Here is a 21,990-nt window from a genome sequence, read left to right as displayed (position 1 = left end):
ACCTCTACATTATTCATAGTAATGATCTTTCACCTTCTTTGAGGCCTTGAAATCACACAGTTGTCACTAATTACTTCCTTTCCTTGTATCATACCCAAATGCTCTTGATAATTTTGGGGGAGAGGGGAGACAGCTACTCCAGCCTAAACTGACCATTTCACTTCCATCATTGCCATCCCCCATCCACGTCATTCTGCGTGGATTTCGGATTTAACGCAGTGGTTTCAATACTGTCTTTCTTGTACCAACTATGTCTCCAGTTCCTATATGATGTCACAAGTAAGCTTTAAAAGGCATCATTTCATTCACCTGACCAGAAACCTTCAGTGACTTTCAACTTCTCAAAGAACTGGACACCGATTTTCCACCTCTATCATCTGGCATCAGCCTTCCTTTCTTGTTTTGCTTCCCATTCTTCTCCAAGTCTGTGTTTCACAAATTCTGATTCCCTGAAGACCAAGCTCATTTCCTGCTCTGTATCTTGTTTCTATTCTTGCCTGGCTTAAAATAAATTTCCTTTCTTTTCTGCCTTTCCAAAGTCCTCAGAGTTCAGGTGGAGGTCTTTCTCCTGCCCTTGTCTTGTCCAGACATCACAGGCACCTTTTGCTTCTTGCATACCCACAGCAATGACTATATTTACTCTGTCCTTGCACAGATTTTTAGGACTCTGTAAAAGTTGCATGTGAAACTGGATTGTGACAGTATTTTAGGCAGGTTTATCTGTTCTATAATATCCAGCTCATAACACTTAAGAATCATTGAGCCATTCCTACTTCAGGTCCGGGCAGACATTGTCTCGCTTAATACTCACAAAAACATCTATGAAGCTGGTGGTAGGGTTAGCCTTATTTTACTGATGAAGCAGACAATCACACTCCAAACTTGGGAACTGTAAACACATATACTACACTCATCAACAAATGCTTACTAAATAACTTACTCATCTGTATGTATCTCATAGCATTTGTGTATTTTACTCATGTTTTCATCATTACTTCCACACTGCATGCTGTTCGAGGCCAAGAAGAGACAAAAAGAGCAAAAAGATCTTGGGTCTTGGGGTAAGCCAGAGCTGAATGAGGTCTCCCACTGATTAGCATTTTAGATTGGGCATTTCATGTCTCTGAACCTCAGTTTGCTTATAAAAAAATGTAAAGATATAAAAAGGGTTGAAGGAAATACAGCATACTTCTACTGTGCTGAGAATGGTGTCCAGCATCTGAGAGATAGTCATTAAAGGGCAGATTTATTATCATCATGAAGATTCATGTTGAATTCATTTCTTTCTCTCTGTGTTTTTCAGTGTGTTTCACTGCATACAACTAAGAATTGTATTTTATATTCCAAGCCAGTACACACATAACTATGTGTATAGTGATAGCTAACTATGTATATGGCATCACCGACTAGATGGACATGAGTTTGAGCAAGCTCCGGGAGCTGGTGATGGACAGGGAGGCCTGGCGTGCTGCAGGCCATGGGGTCACAAAGAGTCAGACATGACTGAGACTGAACTAAACTGAACTATGTATATACATTTGTGATATTCATTATATATGTATGTATATATATATATAATTTTAAAGTAGATATCTATATTACTTTACATGTAGTTATGCAACCATATAAAACTATAAAAATGAAACAAAGTGTTGTTTTAAATTATTTCCTTTATTATTCAACCTTTTTTTTTCATTATCATCCCTTAAGGGTACTTTAATAGATGTTTTTTCCTAATCACCTACCCCATGAAATTTTAATGCCACAGACATATTTACATCTCTTTATATATCTTAAATATGTCTGGGCTTTATACATTAAAGAGGAAATATAAAGCTTTATTTTTTATTCAGTATAGGATTAAAAAGGACAAAATAAAAATTTTATTGTGAAAAGTTAAATAACAATGTAAAATCTGTTAATACTGAATATAACTTTATAACTACATGCTGGGAAACATAAAATGTATTTACTTATAAATGGTAATATATCAAATTACATATGGAAAATAGCAACTGATATAAATGTATAACAATACAAATAAAAATCTTCAAACATTTAAAATAATCATTTTCTAGCAAAAGTAAAATATTTTTAAAAGTAATTTTTTAAAAAGTTTTAGAGAAATTAACTCTCTTGAACTTCTGCTTTCTGTGAGAAAACAATAATTAACCTGTATAGTTACTGGATACTCATGTAGAGGGTGTCAACAATTTTTCTGACATGCTAATGTTTTGATTAACTTTTGTAGATTAACTAAAAATGTAAACTGTTTAATTCTCAAGGCTCAGGTTTCACACAAAAGGGATCAAGCAGAAGCAAAAGCCACAGGGCAACCCACAGGCATCAGTGTGGACTCTGAGATAAGGCAGTTGGTCAAGAGGAGTTTCAGTTACAGCCATTTACTCACTGTACTTTTATAGCCTCATTTTGTATATACTTTATTTTTCCCATGCCAAGGCTTGTGTGGTAGCCAATAAAACCTAATCGAAATTAAATAATAAGGAATGAGACTTCATTGGTTTTGGAGAGTCAGGAACCATTGTCAGATCCAAGCTTCCTCCTCCTCAATACCTAATTTTTACCATCTTACAGATGATATTTTTCTCATTATGAATGCATGCCTTATTACATGTGGTGCACTTATATACTTTTTTCCTATTCTCTATTTTTTAAATGTTCTCAACCTATTATGAGTTGTGACCCACAGTTTAATTGGAAAACTACCACAGTGATCATGGATATATGATGAATACATAACTATATTTTGAAATCATTACCTTTGTTAACAAGAGTTAAGAGGAACCGCCACCACAATGGCTAAAATAAAAAGGCAGAGAAAACCAAGTGTTTGAGTTGATATAGTACAATGGGAGTCACAGATGAGAATGTAAAATTGTGCAACTGCTTTGTAAAATATATTGGTGATGCTTATGAGCTTAAATACACACTTACAATATGATTGGTAACTTCTTCTAGGTATTTACCCAAGAGAAATATAAACATATTTCCATATCATAACATGTAGACAAATGTTCATATGAGCTCTGTAACCAATAACTGGGGACAAACTAACATCAATGAAAGGTGAATGCACAAACAAATTGCATTATATCCATATAGTAGAATATTACTGAGCAGTCTAAAATGAATGACCTGTGGATGCACTTAACAACATAAATGGATCTCAAAAGCATTCAGCTGAGTGAAAGAAGCTAGACTAAAAAGAATGCATACTGTATGATTCATTTTACATGAAACCCTAGAAAAAATGAATATAATCTAGACTCAGAGGAAGGAATATCATTGCTTAGTCGCTAAGTCATGTCCAACTCTTTGCAACCCCACGGAATGCAGCCTGCCAGGCTCCCCTGTCCATGGGATTTCCCAGGCAAGAATACTGGAGCGGGTTGCCATTTCTTTCTCCAGGGGATATTTCTAGGGATCAAACCCACGTCTCCTATGTCTCCTGCATTGGCAGGCAGATTCTTTGCCACTGAGCCACCGGGGAAACCCTAGTGAGAATTACACAGGTGTATAAATTTGGGAAAAGGCAATGAATTTAAAATAGGAGCATTTTATTGTAGGCAAATTATTCCTCAGTAAAATTGAGTCTTTCTAATGCCAAGTGAAAAAGACCCTTTCATTAACTATAATTTTGAAATTAGTGGTAGATGTCTTCAAACCTTTCTGATGACACTTTAAGTCAAGATTATATGATTCCTTCCAGGGAGGGCTTCCCAGCACTCCTTTCTACAGAGACTGAAATTTCGCTCAGATGCAACAATGTCCCATTTCTGCTCCACCCTTTCTCCCATCCACCACTGCCAGCATGATGACAAGTCTTGTCTTTCCTAAATGCTTGGTGTTACATTTACATTATTATGATGTTAACTAAGTAGCAGATCATTTGTTTTACATTATTTATGAACAAGTGTAACTAATTAAAAGAATCTTTTGCAAAATGAGTCATTCATAACATAATTATGGAGTCTCTGGAATGGACAAAGAATGTTTCTTCTGGATACTGTGAGAGGAGGACAAAGATGAGTTTGACTGCCTCTAACCTCTGAGCATTCAAAGGACAATGCATGCTACACTGATATTTTTTTAATTTTACTAAATGTTACCATGCGCCATGTATCTGCCACCCATGGCCCATGCTCGTAACTCCTGACGCCAGGCAGCTGCCATGATGGCAACACCAAAGAAGAGGGTGCTTCCTGCAGGTGGCTTCCCGGTTTGAAAATTCATTCTCTGGTCACTAGCTCTCTGAGTTTTGCTAAGTTCTGTAAACTTTTGTGACAGATTTTCCTCATTTTTAAAATTAAATATAAATTAAAATGTTCACATAGCCTAACATTTATGATCAAATCCTCACAATTTATTCAATAACATGATACTATACTGCATGTTAATCTAAGATTATAAAAGCATAGCATACTAGAATAACAATGATGATAATGATGACAGATCTACCTCACAGACGTGTAGTGATGTTTATAATCAGTATTTGTATTAAATATTAGCCCAGTGCCTGGCATACAGTAAGCATTCAATAAACACTGACTTCTATTTTTACTAACATTTTACAAGTGGAAAAATTGAGTCTTGGAAATGTTAATTAGCATATACAAAGCTAAATAGCTTAATAAAAATGTGCCAGAGAGATAAAAAGCCAAGTGTCTCTTTCTCTTAACTCCACGCTTTCCTCAACCGTGTGCCGCATTTCTAGTATTTACAAAAAGATTTCAAGTCTCAATATCAGCAGCACCAAAAAATATCATAAATTCCACAGGTAGAAGAGATTATGTCTAACAGAATTGGTTAAGTATCAATATTTATATTGATGTTTTCATAGATTATTCTCTTTTTTCCAATTATTTCCTCTTATATTTTCCTTCAGGTTGAATTCCATGAATTTCTAGGGTCCCTTTAATGATAGACACTCTGTTTTAATGGAGGGAGCCATTTATGATTAAAAAGTGATAGCCTAGTAGATTTTTCTACTCAGTGTTTATTCACTCATGAGTATTTATGTTGAGTCTTCTGTGTACATAGCATTGTGCTATGAAATGTAGGATATTTTTAATGGATTATATAATTTCTCAACTAAAGCAACCCATTTACCAGAGTACAAATAAAGACATATATATATAGTATAAGACGCATATAATACACTATGCTCTGCTTCATTCGGTCATTTAATGAAAAGTTATTGTGAGCCTTCTAGGTACCACTGTAGTGCTAGGCTATGGAGATAGAAAGAAAGAACAGCCTGGTGGCAATATAGTAGGTGGATCAGAGAAGCAAAACAGGAGTTGGAAAAAGTGGAGAGGGAGCTTCTGAAAAAATCCAAGCGATAAATCATGAGTGGGAACCAAGACAGTAGAAATGGGTGTGGAAAGATATTTTAAGAATTATAAGAAAGCATGTGCCTTGGGGACTATGTGGGGGATGACAAAGAGGGAGAAGTTGAGGATGAAACTGCATGGATGAAAGTCAAAAAGGGAATACCTGTTTACAGGTAACAGTAAAAACCATGATCTTTGATTCCTTTCTGGGGAGTGTAGAATGGGAACTCTGTGTTAATGCACCCTTTACAGTTATGGGCATTTGTGCTTCAGAAATAAGTCAGTAAAGTGCATGTATAAGGATGTTTCCTGTAGGATTGTTTAGAACACCAAAATCTGGAAGAAAATCCAGTGGCTACCAATAGGAGATCAATAAGTAATAGTATACCCACTTGTGGACTATTATGCAGCCAATAAAGATAATGGAGCAAATTTTATGAGATGACATATAAAGATGTCCATAATATATTGTTTAATGGAAAAAGGAAATTTCAGAATGGTATGAAAGGCTTTATCCCATTTTTGCATCAACTAAAACTGTACGTGATCATACAAATAAATGTATTTGCCTTAAAAAGAGGAATTTGAAATGATATAAGACCATTAAGATTGGACAGCACCTGTGGGTGGGAGCAGTTTGAGAGGGGATGTTTGCATTTCATTTTATGTATTCTTATATCATCTTAATGCTTTTTCAAAAGCATCAATGATTCTGTAATACACAGGTAAGAAAAGAGATGACCCCTTCCACGTGCCACTTATTCTTTGGTTTAACCTGTCTCTCCCCAGGTGCCAGGCTGCAAACAAGACTTGCCCCACAGATTACATTTGGAATAACCACGTCTGCAGATGCCTGGCTCAGCAGGATTTTATTTTCTCCCCCAGTGCTGGAGATGGTAAGCCAAATGATGTTTTAAGACTAAACACCAAGGGTCTCTATGTTGATTAACAAATACCTAATATTAAAATCGCATGTATGATATTCATCCTCAAACTTTGAAATCAGCCACTACAAAATAGGACACGTTCTGCTTCACTTTCTGCTTCTGGTATTGTTTTGAACTTCTCTGTAAAGGAACCTAGCTGTGCAAAGGAAGACACTTCTAAGTGCTCTTCATTGTTTCACTCCACACCCAGAACCAAGTAAGGGATAGTAAATCTGTCCTGACTGTGTTTGTCTAGACTCTGCAGACGGATTCCATGACATCTGCGGGCCCAACAAGGAGCTGGATGAAGAGACCTGTCAATGTGTCTGCAGAGGGGGGCTTCGGGCTTCCAGCTGTGGACCCCACAAGGAACTAGACAGAGACTCATGCCAGTGTGTCTGTAAAAACAAACTTTTCCCCAACTCATGTGGGGCCAACAGAGAATTTGATGAAAACACATGCCAATGCGTATGTAAAAGAACCTGCCCAAGAAATCAGCCCTTAAACCCTGGAAAATGTGCCTGTGAATGTACAGAAAATCCACAGAAATGCTTCTTAAAAGGAAAGAAGTTTCAGCATCAAACATGCAGGTAAGAAACCTTCATAAAGAATATTAATTTCTCTTACATTGGAAATAGTTTTCTCAATCCAAAGCAATTTTCTCAGCCAAAATACTGGTTTGTTAGAATGGGGCCATTTAAGTTCTGTAAGATGAATTTTGTAAACAGTGCTAAATTTTTGGGAGACTGTTTGCTCCTGAAAAAGCAAGATGAGATCCTTGGAAACCAAAATGAGATCCAAGCTCAGACTGTACTAAGTCCTTGTCCCAGAGGCTAACAGAGCAGCTCGCAACACGAGTTAGATGATAAATGCATAGGACGGTCATTTCTGGAGCATCTTCAACATACACCCAGGCAGTGCACATCTGCCCCCACCAAAAATGACAGTGCACTCAGATGTAATTTTGGACAGCTGTTCTAAGTGCAAAAAATGTTGTGCGAAGTTCACAGAGGGTAGGATAATACTGTTTACTGTGGAATTGTATCTAGAAATGAAAATAGTGAAGCTAAGTATTTAATGAGAATTAGAGAAATATATTAACACATTGTTAAAGGTTACTCAAGGCATTCCGTTAACCTGCTTTGGCTTCCTTCATCACAGAAAAAAAATAATAAAGAGTCTCCTGGACACGAACTTTCAGCGTTAATCCCTGATCTTTTTCCTCTGATCCGAGAATAAGCCTGCTCTGAGAGTTTGACACGGCCTCCCACTTTGCTTCAGCATTGCTCCACCAATCACACCCCTTCTCTTCCATGCCTTTAATGTCCTCAACTGTGTTGTTCTCTCCCTCCAATTTAAAAAAGTCCCCGCATTTCTGTATTGGCATCTTACTGCAGTGTTGAACTTTCTTTAGCAACAAGCTCTGTCCTTGTCTTCTGAGTCACTCCGTGATAGGTCATTGTGCATTAACTGTTCACCTCTTTCATCTCTCTTTTATTCACCCAGCTGTAATCCTGTTATGCCCTGAGGACTCCATGGTTAAGCTGTGCTTAAGGCTTCAATAGCCCTTTTCACTGGGATTCACAAACAGTCCGGTCTTCCTGCAGTTTCTGTTTGGGCGAGAGAACACTGCTTCCCTGATTGTCCTTTTAGTCTGCTCTCCACCTGCTCTCCGTCACCATCACTGGGTTCTCTTCTTCCACCCGCTCTTTACAGATGGTGATAACACTTATTTACAATATAGTATCTATATGAATGTTAATTGTTACTTTTGTCTTCAGTAAATAGTGTCCTTCTTTTGATTCTCAAGAGCTTGTGTTACCGTTTCAGTTCATCTTTCTGATGATCCATCCACACTAACATGTTAGCTACTGCATGAAGAGACTTCCATGAATCTAGGGATCTCTTTTTCCATTACCATTTCAGAAAACCTTATAGGAATCCTCATGTTTCCTCTTTAGAATACTTTTTAGCAATGATATTGCAATTTTACTTACATATCCTATTCTAATTACCAAAAGGATATACCAAAACTATAGAAAAATATAGATACTAAATCTTTTTAAAGATCATTAAACCATTTTGCATACTGAATCCAAGTGAACCCAGTTTACAGTGAAAAGCCTGAAATTTTTGTTTACATAAAAATCACCAGTTATTGTATTTTTCTACACAATTCTTACATTAACTTAGAGAAAAGGATTCTATCATTGTATTTCTCCTCACAGCATACATTGTTTCTTAATGGCTTTCTATTCACTGAATTTCTCTCCATGTTCATTTTTCTAAGCATATAATTCCATATTTTATGCATATACTGAAACAAAAAAAAAGATAGTTTGATATTTTGAAAAAATACATACTCCTCACTTTCTCATCATATTTATTCTAAAAGTGTAGTGGGCAGAGTAACTATTCTGTGATTTATTACCTTAGTCAGCAACTCTCATTGATTATTGAAAATCATATCTTTTTAGTAAAGGATTACCAGTATCCCTATACTAATGCATTTGTATCTAGAAATGAAAGTAAATAAATAAAATTTTAACTAGATATGCTTTCAAGAGCAAAATAAATGATATTTCCAAATCCTAGTTGTAGTTTTTCTGTGGTACATTTCTGATTTCCAGGTGGCCTTGCGTTTTTCTCCATGGCCACATTATGTATACTTATCCCTCAGAAAGTCCTTCAAAGATGTTCTGTTCACTGGAGCCACAGGGCTGTGGATGTTACTGACCGCTGAGTCATTTGTCCTTTCACCACCACTAGAAACTGGACATGGAGGGTGGGGGGAGGAAGCTGCCCACAGCGAACACTGTCCCTGCCCGCCCCTTCTCCCGGCCCGCCCTGTTTTCACGTGGAGTCCAGGTGGACGAGGGAGGCTGGCCACCCTTGTGCAGCAACCGGCTGCCAGCCCAAGTCAAGAGCAAGGGTGGGGCCCTCCTGTGGACCACAGCCCTGGCAGAATGGCTGGGTTTAATCACCCTGAAGTCTGGGTTCCAACCGAGTCCCAGAATTCTGGGACCGAGAATTGTGAGAATTCTGCCACGCTTATGTGATCACGCTAAATCAGCAGACCGTAAATAGTCACTTTCAAAATTTCTGTTTTATGTTACTTTCATCTACGAAGCACAGAGCACTTCAAAAGAACGAATGCTAACAACACCTCATTCTTCCATCTGTTATTTCTGCAAGAAAGACTTTTTTTTTTTTTTAAGTTTTTTCCATCCCTCTTAAATTTGGAAATTCCAGGCACAAACTTTAGCAATTTATAAACCGTTTTATGATAAAGTGAGTAACTTTGTTCCAGTCTGAAACTTAGAAAAACACGACAGTGCATTTGTAGCATAACAAATTCATCTCTTGGTCTTTAACAGAAGTCTGTCCTTCTTTGTTCCTCTAGTTGTTACAGACGACCATGTACAAATCGAGTGAAGCATTGTGAACAGGGACTTTCATTTAGTGAAGAAGTATGTCGCTGTGTCCCTTCCTATTGGAAAAGACCACATGTGAACTGAGATTGTATCTTTTCTAGTTCGTCGTCGTTCTATCATGGGAAACCATGCTAGAGCTATGAACACAGAGACTCTGTGGACCGGGTAACAAAGACAAAAGTCAGTTTCCTGAGCCACGTGGAGAATGTTACAGAAATGGACTGGAGCTCACCTGCAAAAGACCTCTTTAAAAGACTGGTTTTCTGCCAATGACCAAACAGCTGAGGTTTTTCTCTTGTGATTGTTTTTTAAAAAGATAATGACTATATAATTTATTTCCACTAAAAATATTGTTTCTGCATTCATTTTTATAGCAATAACAACTGGTAAAGCTCACTGTGATCAATATTTTTATATCATGCAAAATATGTTTAAAATAAAATGAAAACTGTATTATAAGCTGATAAGTTGAATCCGTTACCATCTTATGCTGTCAGCAAAACCTGATATCATGAAAAGTCATCTCCCCCTGCCCTCCCTGTTTTTTTTGCCTCTGGGTATCAGATTATGATTGCTGAGAAAAAGTATGCTCCTATAAAAGAAAGTTTCAGATGGATAGCAGTTGCTATTACATTTTATTTTTAATCTCAATATATTTAATAAGTATAAATGTTTTAGCACATGGTACTTTTGAATTTATAGCCAAATGAATCAATAGAAAACATATCATCTTATTAGATAGTCTGTTTAGCATGGTTATTATCACTGAAAGTTATTCAGTGCCCCAGGAGCATTGAGACTCAACCTGACATAATAGTTCTCAGTATGTATTAACATTAAAATGGCTTTAAAATATTTTACTCAAAAATAATCTTTTCCAAATATTTAATTTCTTCTGACTAGCTAAATACTTTTTATAAGCTGAAGTGCTTCTATCCAACATGTATAAATTGGAAGTGACATTTAAATGCTCATATGTCAAAAAGCACCAGTCACACACAGTACTTGTTTCATTTTTTTTAAAGGCAACACACTAAGATTTTTTTTCTGAGAACAAATATTTGCCTACATAAATACAACCACATAAGTGGTTTGCTTGTTGACAGAGAATTGATTATTTGCTTGTATGACATGGCATATATAAAAAACCACATAGCTACTAGCAAATACATAAAAATAAGTAGTTCTGAAAGGAGAAAAAAGAATCTATAGAGTTATGTAAACATAAAAATAAGTCTCTTAAAACTTGCAAATATAATATAACAAAAACATTTTAAATGGTATAAGTGACTACTCAGTACAGTAAAAATATTAGTATCTATATTTTTTGCTACAAAATAATTTATTTTTATAACACTTTATTAGAAGGTTGATGTCCTAAATATATTGAAACACTATTTTCAATACTGACTTTTAAAACACTATTATATGCAAAGTTTATTGAATTACAGGTACATATTCTGGACAACTTTAACATCTCGTTCATAAAGTCAAGTCTTTTTTTATCTATTGGGAAGAAGAAGCAGTCTTCTGAAATTCTCTTATTATATACTTATGGATCATCATTATATTTTTTAAGTAAAGATGGATCTGAAGACTGTAGGCAGAGAATATGTGCTCTGTACGTCTATGAAGAAGCTAAAATCTAGGTAATTTTCAAAGTTGAGAACAGCAACAAAACTAATAATAATAGTAAAACAAAAGTAAAATATAAGTAAATTTGACAACAGCTATAGCTTTATCAAAACTTCCCCAAGAGAACAAATTCAGGGGTCATTACCGAAAGGAAATATGGAATCACAATAAATAACATCCTTTCACCTGATAGGGAGCCACCATCCCTTGGTGCATAAGATGGTCACTGTCTATACAACTCAGCTGAGATTCACTTTCAGTAATTTTTCATCACATTTCAGCCAAGAATATAAGCAAACGAACATGATATATTATGTAATGTTGATGTGGTATTCATCATTTTTAGTCCTGATACATTTAAATATGTTAATTTATTTAGCTAATTTAAAAAAAAAAAAAACAACTAAGTTTCCAGTGAATCCCTTGAAGCCATGGAGAGAATCTTAGAATCTGATATAATGACCCTTACAAGTTATCAGTTTAAAAAAATCTAAACTATGTGTTGACAATTAGTTTCTCAGAATATATGAGTAGGCCAAAAAAAAAAAAATCACTAGACCAAAATATAAAGCATAAGGCATGCCAGAAAAAATAACATTTAATTTGTCCTTGGAGATGTAATAATTTTGATGAAAAGCAAAAACAACATCAACAATACTCTGCCAAAGATTCTTGCAAACAATTTTATGTAGACCATAAAAATCTCACTTCATTACAGTATAATAATTGAGATTTTGTGGTGATGGTTAAGTGGACTAAAGATCAAGCTAAACAGTCATTTAAAATATTAATATTAGCAAACAGGATTCAATAAGAAGCTAAAATATACAGTGAAGATGTTCATAAATTCTACAAGAGTCTCCAACAACCGATCAGTCAACTCTTAAGAATAAAGATGAGTGAACACTGGAAGCTTGCAATAACAATTGCTATATCCAAATCTTGGAAAATTTATAAACAGAATTTCATGTCTAGAAACCTAACACTGTATATACTCTGTTTAAAAGACTCACGGAACAAAGTATTTTGGTGAGCAGTTATAAGATTTAGCTTCCAGATATTTTTTTTTTAGAAGGAGGTTTGACCTTTTGACATTTGCTAACTTCTTGAGGGAAACAGATTCCATTATTAGGATTTCTAAAAATCAACTCTGTCCTCCATTTCCATACTGCTCCATTTCCATAAAGCAGAAGTGAGCATTAGTGGTGCACGCTGTGTGCACTTCTTTCAGAGAAGGGAGAAAATCACTCATTGACCACACGGTCCAGGCTTTCTCCAGGGGTACCCTGCTCAGCAGGAATTTTACTCAGTGAGGGATAGAGAAGAAGCAGATTTAAGGATGAGGGAGGCCATGTTGCAGCACTTGTTTTGGTATTTTGTTAAAGTTTACGCATCTCCTTAAGTGATCGAATGTCTATATTTACCTTCCCAGGAAGTGCTGGGGCAAAGAACTGATTCAAGCTCCCTTCATCTACATTTCTATGCCATCAGCCAAGGTTTGAGCTCCCAATAGCAGATTGTTCAAAGGATGCTTTTTAGGGATTTTACCTTTTGAACTGAAAATGAGAATAACATAAAAATAGTATTTCCCTCCACTGCAGTAGAAGAGTGTATTGATGTGTCTAATTTTTTAGATGAACTGTAGAAAGTTGTGAATACATGCAATGTTTGTATCCTAAAGAAGCGTAGAGTCTACCCAGAGAACTGCTTCAGGAAGTCCATGGCACATAAGTTATAAAGTACTGCTTTATCTGTTTGTATTTGAATTTTTAAGATATTGGCTATTTTTTAGGCAGAGAATAGCTGTCTGTTAACTTTTGGACATGTACTAATAAGTGGGGTTAGATGGTTTGAAACAAAAAAACAAAGTTTCACATGCTCTTTTTTCTTCATTCTATATCCAACAACTCATTGCTTTAAAAAAAAAAAAAAATGTCATACTATAATGGAAAGAGCACTGGACTGGGAATGGTGAGCCAGGTTTTTAATCCTGATTTTCTGCTTTGTCCTTGAGCAAATCACCAAAGTTTGAGTCTCAGCTTCTTAATCTGTGAAAGTAGTAAGTTGAATGAAATTGTGCATGATGTCCAACTTTAGAGTTACAAACACTGAACTACCTTCAGAGGGGAGGTAAAAAGAACATTTTTAAGAGCTTCAGGGAAGCACCACCCCTGTGATTAGTGAGACAATGACATCTATCAACTCAAAACATTTATGGTTGCCTCTGTAGACAGTCCATGGGCAGCACCAAGTGTTTTGACTTCTGGATTTACGAACATGTAGATGCCAGATCCTGACGCTAGAGGCCCAGTTCCTAACCAAATCATATCATCAGAATCCCAGACAGAAACACTGTCAAAAGTCAGTTTCGCTTCAACAGCCTTACCTGGATGAAATACAGTGTATGTGCCTCTGATTGAGGTTTGGAAGCAGTGCATAGGAAATTGAGAAATTTTTGCTTTCCTGTGAAAGTTGCTTGGTTTTGTTTTGGTTTTTTGTTTTTGTTTTTGTTTTTTTTAGATATTTACTCTTCCAACAGTTGAAAGAAAATTTTGAGTCTCCATGTGTGATCCCCTTTGATATAAAGAAATCAGGAAATATGATGCTTTAAGTTGTCTAAAGTAGTTGTAGTTTAAGAATTAGAATTATAGTATAAAAGACATTTTCATTTACAATTTCTGACATGAAACATTTCAAACAATTACATGAGAATTTTGTTGTGGTTTTCTCTTAATGAGGTCACTAATCAGAAGAATGGGGCTTCCCTGAAGTTTTTTAATTAAAAAAAAAATACTTAAAATACATTTGGCTGGAAATAACTTCCATCTCTGTTTATGGGCATGGATGCTGAAAGTCACATCATTCACCAGCGATCATATTGTGATGAATTTGCTTTCAAGAAGACAGTGAAGAAACAGAAAGAATCTCTTCAGCTCTGGATTTAAAGCAGATGGTTTTGCGCATACTGTCCTATCACATGAGAATTCCATCGTGATTGTTTCATAACAAGTTACATGCCAGGTTTGTGCTGTGTGAGGAAATGACAAGCTCTGTGACCCCTGTCGCAGGTGAGTAGGCAGTGACAGGGCTGGCAGGAAAGAGAATTTTACTTCATCCGTACCGCGTGGTAAGGACCCACATCTCCTGTGCTGGGGGGACTCGGAGCTTCAAGGAGCTGAGGAGGTCCTAGAGGTTGCAGAGTTCTCTTGAGTCCATATGAAAACACAGGGCAAGTGTTAATATAACATTTTTCTTACTTCTATGGTGGCAACCAGTGTGTGTTCCACAAAGTCATAGGCTGGACACCAGACCCCCAGGCCTCATTGCACAGAGCAATTCTGCTTCTATCTGTTTTATGTCAAGATATTTGGGAATTTTAATTTTAATAAAAGTCCTTGCAAATTCTTGCTTCACATTACTGCTCTGAAATATGACATTTACCTTACTGAATGACTTTAACAACTTCTTGCTCTCTGCAAAAGACATCACCTTCCAGAGGAGCAGCTGTGGCCAAAGTTTTGGTCAAAACCCTGTAGCTCTGAAAATCCTCTTCCTGATCAGAGAACCAACAGATTGCTGACACCAAGCAAGGTCACTGTGCTCTTATCAGGAGAGGAAAAGAGTTTGTAACCCCAATGCAAAGTGCCCCAGCTTGGATAAAGCTTACAAGAGCGAATTTATGAGAAAAACTAGGTAGGCTTTCATTCAGGCTTTTAAAATAATTACACCTAGTGGGCAGCCTTTGACCAAAGCATGAATCAATGTAAGCTAGGCTGGAGCATCCCCGGGTTGGATTTATAATCGGTGCCCCCACACACACACCTCCAACCATGAGGCATTATTCTATGACCAGATACACATGCCTGATTCTCTCTGACCTTATGAAGAGCTGTTGCACCAATGACTTTGAATCTGTAAACAAAAATATGGAGCACCTCTCATCTGACATGCTCAGTTTTTGTCAGGAGGCTGGTATGATCTCAACTCATTTTTTACACCTTGCCCTCTCTTAATCTGGTCAGCTGCCATAACAGAATACCACAGACTGGGTGACTTAAACAACAGAAAGTTATTTCTCATCATTCTGGAGGCTAGAAGTCCAAGATCAATGGGCCAGCAGAGTTGCTTTCTGGTGAAATCTCTCTCCCTAGCTCCTAACCACCACCATATGTCCTCACTGTATTCCTATGTGGTCTTTCCTCTGGGCACCTGTGGAAAGAATGAGCTCTCTGCTCTCTTCATGTAAGGACACCAAACCAAGCAGATCAGAACTCCAGCCTCAGGATCTCATTTAACCCTGATTTCCTCCCCAACAGCGCTGTTTTCTGATGTAATCACAGTGGGGCTTACGATTTTGACATAGGAATTTGGAGGGGACACAGTGCAGTCCATAGCAGCCTCTCTTGCAAATTTTAATTGGCAAGAAAAAGTTGGATGTGAACCAAACATTTTGACACCAAAGAAATTTATTTCAAGGCAGATAGAGTGCCTTAATAGTGTTGGAAGCTGGTGTGAGAGCAAAGGAGATTGGCAGAGAAAATAACTAATTCAAGAACACTCAGGCTACATCTAAACCTCAACCTGAGACAGTTTGTGAAAAATCGCCTACCTAACTGAGGTGTAAGTAAAAATAATGAAATAAGCTGGATTTTGCTCCCAACTCGGGTCTTAAATTGACCTGCCTCTGTAACTGATAACATCAAGATACCTTGTATTGTAATGGGTTTGTTCTGAACAACTGCGTGCTGCTTTCAGGAATCACCATGCATTCTTAATTTGTCAGATGAAATCTGGAGATAACTGTTACAAATCTAGAAAAGGTATTTCCAAACAAGACACAAGCTGATGATCGCACTCAGCATTGGGATTCAATGGGTGACCAAGAATCAAAGCCACTCTTGTTGATTTCAAAGGGAAATTCTTCATTTCTTGGTTGCAGTTGGTTGCAAAATTGGCAGATATGTTTGTGTTTAGAATAGCACAATAAGCCCTCAATAAGTAATCTATATGGTTTTTGGTAGTTTCCCATGTCAAATTCTCTTTTAACCAGTATTAAAATATCCAAGAATTCAACCCTATTTTAAAATTGCAGCAAAGTTCCGACAAACAAAAACCTGAGAGAATGTCAGGATTCAGCAAAGTATAAAATTTTAGGATCTGAATTTATCACCACTTGTGAGTATGACAAAAGAATGTTGTAATACAGAATTCAATCATACATTTTGTCAAATTAGGTTATTAAACTTTGTACTTTAAATTCCAACCCTTCGCTCTTTAATATGTAAAAGAGTTTACTGGAGGCTACCTTTGAGAGATCAAGATAAATGTTCTGAGAAATGGTCATTTTTAATTTAAAAATGTGGGAGTTTTTGTAAAACATAGAGACAGAAAAAGGAAACAAATGAGAAGAAATAATTCAAAGTCATCTGAATATTAATGGCATTACATTGGAAATAAATTTTATACTGAAATGTCTACTTGATTAAGCATTTCCCGTATCATTGAGATAGGAATTTCCTTCATTTTTAATAAAATGCACTTTAGTGAAAGGAGAATGAAAAAATGGCTTGAAACTCAACATTAAAAAACTAAGATCATGACATCTAGTCATATCACTTCATAGCAAATAGAAGGGGAAAAGTGAAAGCAGTTACAGAGATTTTATTTTCTTGGGCTCCAAAGTCACTGCAGACCATGACTGCAGACATGAAATTAACAGTTGTCTGCTTCTTGGAAGAAAAGCTATGACAAATCTAGACAGCGTGTTAAAAAGCAGAGACATCACTTTGCCAACAAAGGTCCATATAGTCAAAGCTATGGTTTCCCTGTTAGTCATGTACAGATATGAGAATTGGACCATAGAGAAGGCTGAGCACCAAAGAATCAGATGCTTTCGAATTGTGGTGCTGGAGAAGACTCTTGAGAGTCCCTTGGACTGCAAAGAGATCAAACCAGTCAATCCTAAAGGAAATCAACCTTGAATATTCATTGGAAGGACTGCCGCTGAAGCTCCAATTCTTTGGCCACCTGAGGCAAAGAGTTGACTCACTAGAAAAGACCCTGATGCTGGGACAGACTGAAGGCAAAAGGAGAAGGGGGAAGCAGAGGATGAGATGGATAGACATCATCATCAACGCAATGGTCCTCATACTGAGCAAACTCTGGGCGACAGTGGAGGACAGAGGAACCTGGCGTGCTGCAGCCCATGGGGTCACAAACAGTTAGATACGACTTAGTGACCGAACAACAACAATCTAGTCATAAACCTTAGAAATGCAGTTTAACTCAGCACTTCTCAAATATTAACTAGAGAATTCTTACTGCATTGTTAAAGAGAACATGATCTGGAAAATGTCACTGAGAAATGCATAATATTCCTATCCTTTAAACTGAACAAAGGAGGCAAAACTGTGTCCTTAATATATAACTTGCTTATAAGATTGGATGTAGCTATTAAACAGTTGTTGGAGAAAAAAAACACCATAACTCAGAAATAGCTATATTGGGAATTCTCATCCATTTCTAGCAGATTGGAATTTTTTTTAACTTCTCCTTCCTCAAAAGAAAATAAATTTATAGATATCTATGGAAATCCCAAGTACCTTTTCTAAAAGATGAACAGCAGAAGTCTCAATCAAGGTTGTTGAAAGCATAGTTTTCTGAAAAGGGTGAAAGGTTAAAGTGTAGAATTATGAGAGCTTGGAGGGAGGGAAGTAATAATTTTAAAATAAAACTATAAAAATCACCAGAGCAAAAAGAGTGTGTGATATATAATTTTTAAATACTAACAGGCAAATTAAAAGGTAAAATAGGACTCTACTATAATGTTAATAAAAAATATAGATCATCCTCCATGTATTCAATACTGCAAATATTCAGAAAACCTAAATGTCATCAATAAGATTCAACTTTTGGATGATACTTTTCTTTTACTGTAGCCATATAAAACTATTCTATAATGCCTCGGTCTGCACACATCAGGGAACAAAGCTGGTCTTGAAATAAAACACTCAACTAAAAAATTTTGATTAGACAACCACAAAAACTTGCAGATAATATTTCAAAGTTTGAAGGTGGCTGGGTAATGGTGAGGTGGGATATACTTTCCTATGTTAACAAATAATTTCTCTGTGACAATCCTCTTCAGTCGTCATCAGTTTTTATCAGGTTGCTCTACTTATCAAATTGTATTAACTTGTAAAGAGTAATACTATTTAAATTTTGATGTTTCTACTTGTTCACATGTATCTCTCCTTGTTTGCAGTTGACCTGGTCATGGAGTTTATGTTGTCTCTCTGTACAAAAATATTATGGAGTCAAACCATTTTTTCTATCTGCTCTTTGCATTTCGTTTATGTTAAGCCTCCTTCCCTTTACAGTAGTCAGAAGATATTTCAGGATTATGAAGATGATGGAGAAAATGGTATCACTAAGGAACATCTACAAACAATGAACCTGGGACATGAACTAGGTCAGTACTTCTTGTCAGAGAGGGGAAACTCGCTACAAGCAAGTCTAACTTCAAGTCTCTTTTCCTTCCATGGTTTTACAAGAAAGTCATTTGACTATTCTGGTCAAGCAATCAGATGCTTCTCTGAATTGTAATCCCAATGATAATTTCATTGGCCCTCCTTTGTTCCTAAGATATAAAATTCTTAGAGTCGTAGAATATCTTCATAAGGAAATAAAACAATTCAAAACAATTCAAAGGAGAAAACCAACTTACAAATAAATTTGCCAGAGAATCTGTGACATAAAATGTTAATTATTTCATCTTAGAAAAAAGAATGTCCTATAAAAAACTAAATGGTTCCTTAATGGTAGTATTTGCAAAATTTAACTTTTTAAATCATCAAAAACTGATTTTACTATATAGCTTAATTTAACTTTTCCCCCAATTATTTAGTCAACTGCCCTACCGATATTCACTCAGGTGGAGTGAATGAGTGTGTGTGTGTATGTGTTCTTATTCTATGTATCTGTTATGTTCTTTTTTTTTTTGGCTGTCTTATGCAGCATGTGGGATCCTAGTTCCCCGACCAGGGATGGAACCCAACCGCCTGCACTGGAAGCATGGTGTCTTAATCACTGGATTGCCGGGGGAAGTCCTTGTATTATTTTCTTATGTACTCTTGGTTGCTTCCAAGGCTGTCTACTTTTTTACCCACTTGTTTTTGATTCTTTCATCAGTGCTGTGAAATTTTAGCCTGAAATGTTTTTAATCTCTGTAAGGTACAACGAATGTTCCTTCTTTCTCTTCTTTGCCTAATTTTGCTAGCTCCTGAAAATCACAGGGATTCTGTCTCCTAAGACATATTATCAGTCATCCCACAACCTCCCTGACTGGCATTTCCTGGAAATTATAATCTCAGAAGGATGTACAAAGATGGAGCAAGGGAGAATATTGGCCTAGTCACTTCACAATTAGCATCAAGATGGAAGAGGAGAGCTACCTGGTACCTTGGTGACCTCTCAAAATAACTGTCAATCTATAGAGGAATTACAGCATGACTTTCTATTTTATTTAGGTCCACCTGCCTGTATTATTTCAGAAGGCAAAAGACTGGTCCCATCACCAGCTTTTAAAAAAATCTAACTATTCAACCCTCTAGTTGGGGTAACTTCTTCCCAGACACTGCCTATCATGTGTCATCCATTAGTGGTCTTCATAGGAACTTGACTACAAAGTTGACAGGAGTGACGGACTCTGAGATGACAGGTGACACTTAAACCCCAAGTCCCACTGCCTCTTCAGGCCCTGTTTACAGAACATAATTATTGGAGGAAGTCACATCTTACAATCTGTCTTCTTGTCATGCTGAGGATGAGCACACTTGAACTTGGAGATGGCCTTACAACTTCTGAACGGGAAGGACACTCAGAGATGGTTTACAGGACTGGAACCAGCATTGGTCATCACCAACCAGGTAATAGTCAAGGAATCCTTGTGAACACATTTTCTCCTAAGAAATGTGTAAGATTACTTCCTCTCTAATGGCATTTTTGGTTGTTGATCTTTAGATAAACATATAAAACCTCTACGCTAAAGCAAAAAACAATTTGAGTGGGAGGAGAATTAGAGTGAGAAAAATGGCCCCCTCTGGATGAATAGGGCTTCCCTTGTGGCTCAGCTGGTAAAGAATCCGCCTGCAATGCGGGAGACCTGGGCTCAATCTCTGGGTTGAGAAGATCCCCTGGAGAAGGGAAAGACTACCCACTCTAGTATTCTGGCCTGGAGAATTCCATGGACTGTATAATCTATGGGGTCGCAAAGAGTCAGACATGACTGAGCTAATTGCACTTCACTGGATGAAAATGTTAAAAGAATCTCAATGGAGACTTTTTGTCAAATTACACACCCTCTCTGGCATTAGCAATAGGTATGGAATGCGTGAGGTGCTTAATTTTTATGGTAAAATTAAAGACATTAAAATAGGAAAATTTTTTAGATTGCTTGTGGTGTAATTTGTGCCTCAAGGTTTAAATCTATTGGAAGGAAGGGTCTGACCACAGTTAATCATAACTCACAGTTGGTGGTTGGCTAACCTACAAAGTTAAAATGAGGATAATTAAGTATAATATAATCATGCCTTAAATATAATTTTATTTTTTATATGCATGTACATGGATTCACTAGACTTTGGGTGTAGAAACAAGACCTTGTCTTTGGAGTTGGATATCAACTTTATATACAAACCCTTAAATGCTTTGTATGTTTTGCAGTTTTTATTTCATTAAAAGGAATTGAGAAAGTCACTTGCAAACCAGTCTGAAAAAAAAATTCTTCTGTTACATTTGCCCTAAACATTGACAGTTGTTGGCATTCCCAGACCTAAATGGACACATTGGTTTTTTACTGACTCTTCTCGGCTGAGCCTTTCAAAAGCATTCAGTTTTTTCCCTAATTCATAACAATTTTTCCCTATATTATGATTTTTAATTGAAAATATTGAATAAACAAACATTCATTCATTTCATGGAGTAATTCACCATGAGGAGATGACCAAGTTTAGATCATATAATTCCATAAACTTGAGAAAAGCCATTCCCTTCATAACTAAAATAGACACTTGTATGATTAAAAGATTTCGAACTATGGACCGTGAAGCTTCAAATAATTACTCTTTCAGTCTTCAAAAAGATTGCCCCTAAGGAAATACGAACAAAAACATCAAGTCAAGCACCTGTAAATAGAGAACATAAAACTAACATTCTAAATTTGAAAGTGCTAGAGGTCTTTCCATATTTTCTCATTTTACATCTTTCTGGTGACTTGCTAGTGCCCGGAGCATGCTCTGGATTAACATGTTTACTTTCTCTGAAACCTCTAGCTCCCAAACCTTTTGTTTATGTCCTGCACCCCTACTCTCTCACCTCAACTCCTAAGTGGCAGCTCTGAGCTTATCATACCTAAGAGATTTCAAAATAATGTGCCTGCTTAAAAACTGAGTGATATCTGCTAAAAGCTAATGCTACTCAGGATAAAAAATAATAAAGGAACAGGAATGTAACCTCTGACCTCTCTGAACCATGAAATGGTTTTTCCAGTAACAATGAATATATCTTTTCCAAACAGAGGTCAAATAAGTTGTAGGTAACAGAGTAAATTTAAAACATTATACCTGTTAGACTGACATGTGT

The 21,990-nt window shown here is 36.5% G+C and overlaps 1 protein-coding gene across 1 annotated transcript in view; it reads left to right on the top strand.

The window, feature by feature from the left end:
* Positions 1 to 10,173, top strand: part of VEGFC (vascular endothelial growth factor C) — an 80,243-nt gene extending 70,070 nt beyond the window's left edge. Inside the window, exons 5-7 of the mRNA XM_043453961.1 lie at positions 6,144 to 6,250; positions 6,537 to 6,870; positions 9,684 to 10,173. Coding sequence (XP_043309896.1) covers positions 6,144 to 6,250; positions 6,537 to 6,870; positions 9,684 to 9,798 — 556 coding nt within the window. The 3' untranslated portion in view covers positions 9,799 to 10,173. The remainder of the gene's footprint in view (positions 1 to 6,143; positions 6,251 to 6,536; positions 6,871 to 9,683) is intronic.
* The last annotated feature ends 11,817 nt before the right edge of the window (positions 10,174 to 21,990 follow it).

The sequence above is a fragment of the Cervus canadensis genome, chromosome 31 (genome assembly GCF_019320065.1).
Source record: "Cervus canadensis isolate Bull #8, Minnesota chromosome 31, ASM1932006v1, whole genome shotgun sequence".
Classification (NCBI taxonomy): Eukaryota; Metazoa; Chordata; class Mammalia; order Artiodactyla; family Cervidae; genus Cervus; species Cervus canadensis.
The sequence above is the reverse complement of the archived record's forward strand: the minus strand, read 5'-3'. Positions and strand labels throughout refer to the sequence as shown.